Genomic DNA, 10316 nt, shown 5'->3' with positions numbered 1-10316 from the left:
TCCCCATATGCATATGTGTGTGTGTGTGTGTGTGCGTGTGTGTGTGTATGTTAGCAGCACATGTCACACTAGGTTACACTTGGGGGTTATTTTTCTTCCTACTCAGCATTTTGCTGAAATTTTCCTCAGAGACCAGCCACTTAATATTTTGGTTATGGGGTCTGTTGTAGCTACAGCAGCTATGTTACAGACAGGACGAAGACATGCATTTTACATAAACTGAGAGCTAAATCTGAACTTTCTGAAAGTTTGAGATGTTAGTATACACGAGTTTTTTTAAAGGCTTTATTATTCCAAGATCAGGGCCAGCTGCAAAGATTGGATTCACATCCAAAAACATATATTAAAATGCATACACATCTTGATAGAAAGAAGTTTTAAAACCTGTCAGGCTGAGAACAACACTGTTATTGTGAGCTGCCTGACAATTCAGTTACAGATCGACCCTATTGTTTTTCTGCTAATTTAAATATGATTGTTGGCAAAGCAGAAAGGGGTGGGGGAGTTGTACGGGGAGGCACACAGCGAGAAACAAGAAAGCATTTCTGATTACAATATATCCCCGACACGTTGTTGCACACAAACCCAATATTTAGCATTTAAGAAAGGAGGGAAAAAAGAAAAACAATAAAAGAAACAGCAGCTGTTCCTATGTGATGTCAGAGAACAGGTGTGATACAAATCTCCATACCAGCGCAATCATATTGATCTCCTGATGATGCACGCAAGAAGCACATGTGCAAACGTTATCGACCCACATGGCACCTCACTTCCAGGAAAACGGTCTGAAAATGACTCCCTATAATTGAAAACACTTTCAGGATAAACACCGTACTGGCCAATTATTGCAAAGCACACACACCCCGAATTAGGGGAGGTGAACCTGCCCACGCAGCGCCCCCGCGGCACCCCGAGACAACCCCCCCCGCCCGCCGGGGGCGACAAGCGGCCCCGCGGAGGGGGGAAGACGCCGGTTCCCGAGGCGTGTGGCGGCGGGGAAGGCCCGGGAGGGGCTGCGGGGGCAGCCGGACCCCCGTCCTCACACCTCGCCGGGCTCCGCTCCTGCGCGCCCCGCGGCGGGCGGAGCGCGGGTCGCCGGGCGCTGCCCGGGGCGGGGGGCGGGTCCCGCGGGCACCTTGCGCCGGGATCCGCGCTCCCCGGGGAGGGGAGGCAGCGTTTGAAACGGGCCCTCGGTTCGCCTCGCGGGGGCTAGGGGTGTTTTGCGATTAATTGTTAATGCCGTCTGCCATTAGAGGGCACTAAGCAACCCTGCATTAACGCCGCTCTCAGAGCCGGGGGGGAGAGGCGGGGGCGGGGGGGTGGGGGGGGGAGAACGGGGGGGAGAGTGGCACCAATTTGGGAAAAGATTAAAAAGGATGTGGAGTCCCGGAGCTTCTGAAGTGCTCGGAATGCCCGGGCGCTGCTCAGGACGATGATCATAATAATAATAACAAAAAAAAAAAAAAAAATGCATCGAGGTCAATCATTTACCAGTCTGGTTCTTAATGCGTGTGACCGCAGGTGGTACCGAGGGACATTGTGATTCATGCCCACTTTCAAAGCAGGACCAGGGCCGGGTCTGAGGCACCCAAACAACTGTCTTCTAATATTAGCACGGCTGTATTTCTGGATCTATTATAGTCTGTCCAGACAGATCCCATTGTAATGGGATCTTTTATTAAAAGATTAGCACTATCTCCTGCAGTTGGTGGAAAAAAATCTGTTATCGCCGAGTTATTTGCAGTTGTGGGGAGGGGGCGGTGGGCGGGGGGGGTGCGGGAGGAGGGGTGCGGGGAGGGACGCGCGGAGGGCGCGGGCGGCCGCGGACCGGCCCCTGACCCGGCACTGTCCGGGCATTCCTGTCTGCATACTTCGCAGTCTGTTGTGCTTTGGTGGCTCAGAAGAGCGAAAGAACCGAAATTAAGAAGGCAGCTTTTGAATAAACAATACCATTTTCCGTTAAGTAATCGTTTTGTATAAAAGGAAATATCGCCTACTCAGTTTCATTCAGCGGTGCCAAAAAATGTTATAAATGAGAGACCGCCAACTTTTCCGAGGAAAGAATAATGCCAGACTGTGCTTAATAAACTAGTGCCCTAGAAGTTCATTATCGATGTTGCAATCTTTTCTGATTCTGAAAGGAGACCGCCTACGTCGCCCCCATTCCCGTCTCGTCCTCCCAGTGGAAAGGCTGTCACTTGGGCACGGCCCTAGGTACTAAACTGTTATTTGGTCCTTTCTTATTTATTTGTGGTCGGTTTGGGGTGTCGTCCCCCCCTCCCTGGGGGCCGGGGCAGGTTTCTTTGCGGGGCGCGGGCTGCGGGGCCGGTTCCGCGGGGCTCCGCGGGGGCTCCGCGGGGCAGCGCCCGCACCTCGCGCAGGATCGCCGGGAGGAGGGAGAGAGAGAGAGGACTTCCAGAAGGTGGAAAATGTCACCTGATTCACACTGAACTTTTTAAATCTCCCCACCCCCGAGCAGACACACACACACACATTAGGAGACCGCCCACCGCAGACAGCTAGGACCCCCGTATAGATTTAAAGAGAGACTGCATTCAGAGCCTGACGTTCATTCAATAGAGCGATCATAAGCAGGCTGGCTAGTGCTCGCTCCCTCTCCCTGACTCCCCCTCACGCTGCTTCTGTGTCTCTCTCTCACTCCCTGCTATACTGAGGATGTTAAATCAGAGGAGCCACCCGAGCATGCTCTTACTCCTGATGTTTCTGTGCCACTTCGTGGAAGATCACACAGCGCAGGGTAAGACCGGACTGTTTATTCGCAGATACGTTTCTTTATTATTACTGTTGTTTTCTGTCTTTTCGGGCACGGTTCAGTTTGCTGCGGCGTTAGACGCCTCTCTCCAAGGTCCAACGGGACAGAAGTTAACTGTGGGCACGGGGTCGCTTTACGCCGGGGTGCAGAGGTGTCTCTTAGGTTCCTTTTTGATGGGTCTTCGCACTGCTCTGCGTAGGCATAGGAGACAGATGAGGATGTTTCTTGGTATTTATTGTTATTATGCAGCATGAATGAAAAGCAGTATCGCGAGGGAACTTTCCCAGTCTCGGCTCCCGAATGAGTGCTCAAAGTTTGTTGGTAATTTAGCTCAGATTTTTATCTCGCCTGCCTGACGGAAGAAGAGGTGATGATGGGGAGACCCGCGATTACAGCTGACGTTTTAAGACTCCAATAAGTGGTCATTTTCCGGACATTCCTTTTAATATTGGGATCTCCTCCCCTCTCTCTCTCTCTTTTTTTTTTTTTTTTTTGTGCGTGTGTGTGTGAATAAATAGTAGTGTTGTAAATTGCCCTACACTGGAGTGTGCTTAAATAAGTTAGTCTGGATATTTTTTTTCTCCATGCGAACAAAACAAACACGAACCTGGTACTGACACTCTTAAGAGCCCTCTTTCGACATAAGGGCATATTGACTTTTAATTTTGGGGCTTTCCCCCCTTATCTGGACCGTGTTTCAGCCACAACAACCTGGATGTTTTACCATTGATTGTTTCATATTTTTTCCTTTTTTTTTTTTTTATCCCCCAATAACGAACCAGTGCATAAATTCAGATAGGCAACTGTAAGGCGAAAAACTTTTTTTTTTTTTTTAGGGCGTTGTTTGTTCAGTTATATTTAGCGGGTGGGGGGGGTGGGGGGGCGAGAGTGGGGGGATCTTCCCCGCGCCCAGCGACATCTCGGCTGGTCGATTCTGACCCCTCGCTGCGGTACATTCCCATCGGAGTAAGGAGGCAGGATCGAGCCCTGGCTGGATTAGCACCAGAATCAATTGGTATTGAGTTGCTGGAGAAGTCACATTGGTTATTCACGAGAGACTCATCCCAACCAAAACTCTCCAGCTAAAAAAGGGGGAGTTGCTTGGACTAGTGTTCTTGGCTTGACTCCACAAATAACAGGGATACTAGTAAAAAAGAAAACAAACCCAAACCAAAAAAAACCAAAAAAACCGTACTCTTATCCGGTTTGTGGACAGTGTACTTTCCCCTGAAATACTTGAGGGAGAAACAGCACCTATAACTTTTCCTGCTTAATCGATTTTTAAAGCTCTGTAGGGACCTCCTACTCTATGTGCCCTTATATTTTATGTACTTCGCTCTACTTTTTTGGAACTCTGCTGACTTATTTAAGTGAAGGAAAGACGTTTGTTGGTAGAAGCAGCAAAATGTGGAGGTTTCGAAAGACCTCGCTAACAGCAAATGTTCCCAATTCGTGCAGATTGCAAAATGGGCTGGGACTGAAACTCTGTGCGGCACTAAAACAATGCTGCTGTGCAACCGCGGTGAGGAGGAGAGGGCAGGGGGAGGAGGAAGGAATTTGCAGGCGCGATTTTCTTTTTATTCCCTTTTAAATGCACATCCTTTTCAAGACTCTGTCACGTGCCGGCAGTGCTCCTTCTGCTCTACATATGGAATAAATACCTCTGAAAACTGCCGCGTCCTGTATTGATCGGGTGTTTTCTTTCTGGGAATTTTTTTATTCGGTTTGGGTGGTGTTTTTTTATTTTTGGGTTTTTTTTTTTCTGTTGTGTGGTTTGTTTGGGTTTGGGGTTTGGTGTGTTTTGTTGTTTCTTGGGGTGGTTTGGTTTTTTTTTGTTTTTGTTTTTTAACTGCGCTCCAGATGGGCCGGAGTGGCAGCGGGTTATGAAACGGGAGGAATGAAAGTAAACAGTCGAGTAAAAGTCATCGCAAGGCGCACGTGCTGTGTCTGGGTCACTGGTGACTGATCCGCCTGGGTGTCCGTGTCCCCCCGTGTCCCCCGCAGCTGGGAACTGCTGGCTCCGGCAGGCGCGGAACGGCCGCTGCCAGGTCCTCTACAAAACCGACCTCAGCAAGGAGGAGTGCTGCAAGTCCGGCCGCCTCACCACTTCGTGGACGGAGGAGGACGTCAACGACAACACGCTCTTTAAGTGGATGATTTTTAATGGGGGAGCCCCAAACTGCATCCCCTGCAAAGGTGAGGCGGGGGTGCCGGAGAGCCGCTGCTGGCCGAGGGCGAGGGACCGGGCTCGGGGGGCAGCTGGAGGCGGGGCAGCGCGGTGCCAAGGCTGCTTTCCTCGGGGAGGCTTTGGGGAGCGTCCCGGACCAGCCCCAGCAGCAGTGGGGGCGCTCCCATTTCTTCTCGTGCACATCACGGAGAGGAAGGGAGCAGGCTCTTCCCCTTTGCGCTCACTTGCGGGGGGTAATTTCCCTCGAATGGTGTTTCCTGGACGGGGTGGGGGCGTGTGTGCTTTTTGCTGTCTGTGCTTTGGGGTCGCGGTGTCTTTTTTTTTCTTTAAGCAGTTTTGACACCAGGTCTGTTCTGCACGCTTGGTACTAAAGTGGTGCCTCTTTCCTTCCATCAGAAACATGCGAGAACGTGGACTGTGGACCCGGGAAGAAATGTAAAATGAACAAGAAGAATAAACCTCGGTGTGTTTGTGCTCCGGATTGCTCTAATATCACTTGGAAGGGCCCTGTGTGTGGCTTAGATGGGAAAACCTACAGGAACGAGTGTGCCCTTCTCAAAGCCAGATGTAAAGAACAGCCTGAACTTGAAGTCCAGTATCAGGGCAAATGCAAAAGTAGGTTTGCAAATCTAATCCAATCTCCCTCAAATTCCAATGGGTGTGTGTTTGAGTGTAGGGAGGCGGAAATATTGGACATACTTCCCCACAGGAACCAGAGTGATGTTCCAAATGCTGGGAGACAGTAACTAAACCGTGCTCAACAAGGAAGGGTGTAGCTGGATTGAGAATTCCCTGTAGTCTAGCAGCACTCATGTCCCACCAGCTGCCTTAAGATGGGAAAGTTAAATAAGGAGTGCTGCTGAAGGCTTTTATCTGAGCATTTAATTTTGTCACCCATTCACTCCTTGCTGGAGCTCTGGGTTCTCCTATTAATCACTGTGTTTCTGTCTTTATTTCAGAGACCTGTAGGGATGTTTTATGCCCAGGCAGCTCCACCTGTGTGGTTGACCAGACTAATAATGCCTACTGTGTGACGTGCAATCGAATTTGCCCAGAGCCCACTTCTCCTGAACAGTATCTCTGTGGGAATGATGGCATAACTTACGCCAGTGCCTGCCACCTGAGGAAAGCTACCTGCCTACTGGGCAGATCCATTGGATTAGCCTACGAAGGAAAATGCATCAGTAGGTATCTCAGTTGGAGGGTAAGGGTGGGGACACCTTTCTCATTCAGCTGTTTCAGAGTACTATGTGTGAAGTTGGATGGATGTAGTTAGGGTTGGGGAGGAGCAGAGACTTCCAGCAGACTGTGTTAGTGCTTCCCTTCAGGAAAAGGAGAGACAGGGTGAACTTTGCCCCAAAGAAGATTGCAGAAGGGGCAAGGGAGCAGGGGACCAGATCCTGCTTCTCTTCCTATTGCTATGGGTGCTGACTTCAGTGTCCAAGGGAGAAGTACCCACCATTAGACAGATGATGACATGGTTATAGTGCAATGAGGTCTCAATATCCAGTGGATCTGGTATTCCTGGAAACAATTGTCTTCAAGTGGTCTTGGCAAAGATTGCATTAACTTAATTGGAAACATCTGATCACTTTTTCCTATTTAGAATATTGCAGAGTGGAGATGGTGGGTGAAGATAGGGGAATAATCACTGTGTATCCTGACATTTCTTAGTGTAATTTCCAGAAGGGAGTGATAGTGAAGCATATTATGAGGAACCACCTTCAGGGCAGCTTCTGCTCCCCAAAAACTGCTGGGGGAATTCAGGGAAGTCTCAGCGTGCTTTTAGTTGGCATAGGTTGAGGTGAATTCCCTTTCCAATCTTGTAGACAAGTACTTTGTGTGGGTTAGTTTAAAAATAATTGATTTAGAAATGCTGAATGTGTTGGCAAATTCTGCACTTACCACTAATTTGGGAAGCTGAATTTCCACTGACATTAAATGGAGCAGGAAGGTCATGTACAACAGGCAAATGTAATTCTGTATTCCCAGGGCCAAGCTCTGCTGGCACAGCTGTCTTTCCTCCCCCACATATATACAGGCAATGGTGTCCAAGGGACTACTTGCTTGAGCAGAATCAGCAAGTATCATCATATCTACTGCGTCTGAGCTTTGTCTATTCACAGTTCACTGGGGAAAGGGAGTTTGGGGTTGTTTGTTGTTGCTTTTCTTTTTCCTTTGTCTTTTCACTTACCTCTAGTATCCTGTGTGTATTTTTAGAAGCCAAATCCTGTGAAGACATTCAGTGCAGTGCTGGGAAGAAATGCTTGTGGGATTTTAAGGTTGGGAGAGGTCGTTGTGCCCTCTGCGATGAGCTATGCCCTGAAAACAAGTCAGACGAGGCTGTCTGTGCCAGCGATAACACAACTTACCCAAGCGAGTGTGCCATGAAAGAGGCAGCCTGCTCTATGGGTGTGCTTCTAGAAGTAAAGCACTCCGGATCTTGCAACTGTAAGTGAGATTTTTAACACTGCAGACACTTAAAGCTTCTGAAGGCAATCTCTAGATAATGAAGACTTACACCTTTAAACATAAGAAAGCTTGATTTAGAGATTTGACATACGATACATGTGCCATATAAGTATGTATTTATCACGCGCACACCTTGGTTACCGATATAATGCAATAGACTTCAAACAGCCACTTGGCCTTCAAGTTCGAGTTTTGGGGATATTTTAAGGACATTTGTCAGAAAGACGCTGTCCTAGGACTGTAATTTTAGTGATTTTTTTTTTTCCTACTTTTTCTGCTCTGATGTGCTTCGCTGATTGCTTTATTAACACCTGGATAAACTCTAACTCGTTCCGAAAGAACAATGGTAGCACATGGGCACCTGGTTTAGCACAGTTGCCTCTGCTAACTCTGAATGAAGGACACAAAGCAGTTAAACCTAGAACACAAGAGCGCTTTTTATTCGATTTCAGGAATCTGCCAATAAAACCTGAGCCATTGATTCTTCAGAACTTTCTGCAGTTATGACTTCATAGATTATGTGTAGAAAACCTTATTGCATAACAGCAGATGCCAAAGAGCATCTCACTACAAGTCGCATAAAATGCAACGCTGTATTATGGCTGTTCAGAGGGCTTTGAAATCATGCACTGAGCTGCTTCTGCGCTGTTGTTGTCCTTATTTAAACAACAGCTCCCCTGTATTCCCCCATCTAGCCATTAATGAAGACCCAGAAGATGAAGAGGAAGATGAAGACCAGGACTACAGCTTTCCTATATCTTCCATTCTAGAGTGGTAAAACCTCCATCACTATTGGAACAGCCATTGGGCATGAAATCAATGTCCATACTGTAAATAAGTGTATGCTTATTTATTTTGGGGAGAAAAAAAGTATACATATAGTTGAGTCTCGTAGACATTTATTTATACTGTGTCATGTTTTATAATTTATACATAAAATGTCTGGTTGACTGTACACCTTGTTTTTTGAAGAAATTTATTCGTTACGGGAAGAGCAGTGTTATTTATTGTGAGGTCTCTTGCTTGTAAAGTAAAGCTTTTCTTTTTTCTTGTAAACTACAGAAGTCCATTCCTTCGAGCTTATCCACGTGCTCTCATCTCTGTTTCACTGATGTTAACTCTTTTTCACTTTAACAAACTTGCATGTCAATTTCATGTTTATTTATTGGATTTTCTTCTTGCTGGTTCTGTACATAAAAGAGCCCTCGGGTTTTGTTTACAAGGAATCTTGACTGACCAAAAAGCGTTGTAACTGACTTAAGTATATTTCCAGGGTACAATGAGGCGATCTTTAAGGAAACTTTTTCCACTTCACTTTTCTCTGCTTCTGATCACATCATGTACTGAAATGATTTCAATGTGCTGAGCATGTATACTGTACTATGTGAATTCTGGATCCAAAGAATGGGGATTATGAAGGTTGTTAATTGCTACAGGGCTAACTGTATTAAGAATAAAGGTTTTATTTTATTTTTATTGTTTTATCTTTTTTTTATGTAACACACACAAGTGTTTTTCCAGGTGTTTCCTTTCAGATGGTCTTGCAGTACCACTTTCAAAGTTTTCCCAATCAGCATGTCACTAAAAGTTATATCAAAGCTTTATCAGTTCAAGTTTCTTGCTTTTCATAATACTTTTTTTCTGATGCAATTTTATATTTTCAAACATGGCGAGTTAAATATAAATTCATTTAAATATATAGTTTTGTACTTTTCTACCATGTAAATGTGCAATGTATATAAAAGTTATAATGTGTATTTGTAAATAAATGATGAGTGAAAAAATAAAAAATGGAATTTTCCCTAGAAGCAGTCCTCAGCTTTTGCTTCTGAAAGGTTCTGGCCCTCTACTCAGATAAGACATACTGGTGATTAGGGGAAAGGAGACTTGTGCATAGCATAGCAGTAAAACACACCGGTTAAGGTCAAAGCTTTCGGCTGACATTGATTCAAGAAATCCTTTTTTTCAGACAGGAGCAATGTCTCCAGTTAGTTGCTACAAATTAGTTTAAACCCAAATGCAGTAGTGGAGGAGAAGAGATTCCACATTTTTGTTTCCTTCCCCATCTTCTAAATAAAAAATCTGTCATTTCTCAGGTATCTTAAACTTCCATATTTCTAAGAGATTTTGAATACACATTTCAATTCTTGCTAAGCTTCAGATCCATGTTACTGGGAATGCAATTGTATTACCGTATTAGATGACCAACAGAAAAAGCAAAATGTGTCCTACTTGCCCAAATTCAAGGTGTGCAACAATTAGCACAAAAGATAAAAAAAAATTCCCATCAAAGAGCATATTATCAGTTGGAAATTATTTTCTCCCAAAGGAAGATTAATTCGGAAGTTCTTTCTAGCAAACCAATATTCAGACTGGACACACTTTTAAGCGTGGATACTGATGCAGTGAACTGAGGAAAGGTCAGAGCCATAAGCACAGTCAGGACCAAAATCCTGCTACCTGGGTTATACTGTCCCAAATAAGGCTCCACTTATCAAAATTTCTCTATAATACTCCATAAAACTTAAAAACATACTTAAGCACCTTTTTCAACATTGTTTTAAGTGCTTTGCTGAACTGAGATCTGGGAGCAGAAGTCAGTTTTACCCATTTTGCTTAAATACAACTTAAATTTCAAGGCTGTGCCTGCTGTAGTCTTCTGTGCATTTTTTTACTATTTGTTTGTAGTGGATTGCTTAGCATCATCCAAAGCAAATATAGTTTATTCATCTATGAATACATAAAACCTATAGACTTGCATTTATAATATTATAGCCAAATAGCAAAAAAAAATCTGCCCATCATCCTCCTGTTGCTTCATTTAGACAAGTAGCATTTTTGGAAGAAAGTACATAATGAGTGAAGCAAAGAGAGCAGGATTTT

At 45.4% G+C, this 10316-nt stretch overlaps 1 protein-coding gene across 1 annotated transcript; it reads left to right on the top strand.

Moving 5' to 3' along the window:
- The first annotated feature begins 2431 nt into the window (after nucleotides 1-2431).
- FST (follistatin) lies at nucleotides 2432-9228 on the top strand. Its single transcript, XM_069880313.1, has 6 exons — nucleotides 2432-2758; nucleotides 4778-4969; nucleotides 5358-5576; nucleotides 5921-6145; nucleotides 7182-7412; nucleotides 8129-9228. Exons 1-6 carry the CDS (start codon nucleotides 2677-2679, stop codon nucleotides 8209-8211), a joined length of 1032 nt encoding a protein of 343 aa, XP_069736414.1. The 5' UTR covers nucleotides 2432-2676; the 3' UTR covers nucleotides 8212-9228.
- The last annotated feature ends 1088 nt before the right edge of the window (nucleotides 9229-10316 follow it).

This window comes from Phaenicophaeus curvirostris, chromosome Z (genome assembly GCF_032191515.1).
Source record: "Phaenicophaeus curvirostris isolate KB17595 chromosome Z, BPBGC_Pcur_1.0, whole genome shotgun sequence".
Taxonomy (NCBI): Eukaryota; Metazoa; Chordata; class Aves; order Cuculiformes; family Cuculidae; genus Phaenicophaeus; species Phaenicophaeus curvirostris.
Note: the sequence above shows the minus strand (reverse complement) of the source record. Positions and strands in the feature narration are given on the sequence as shown.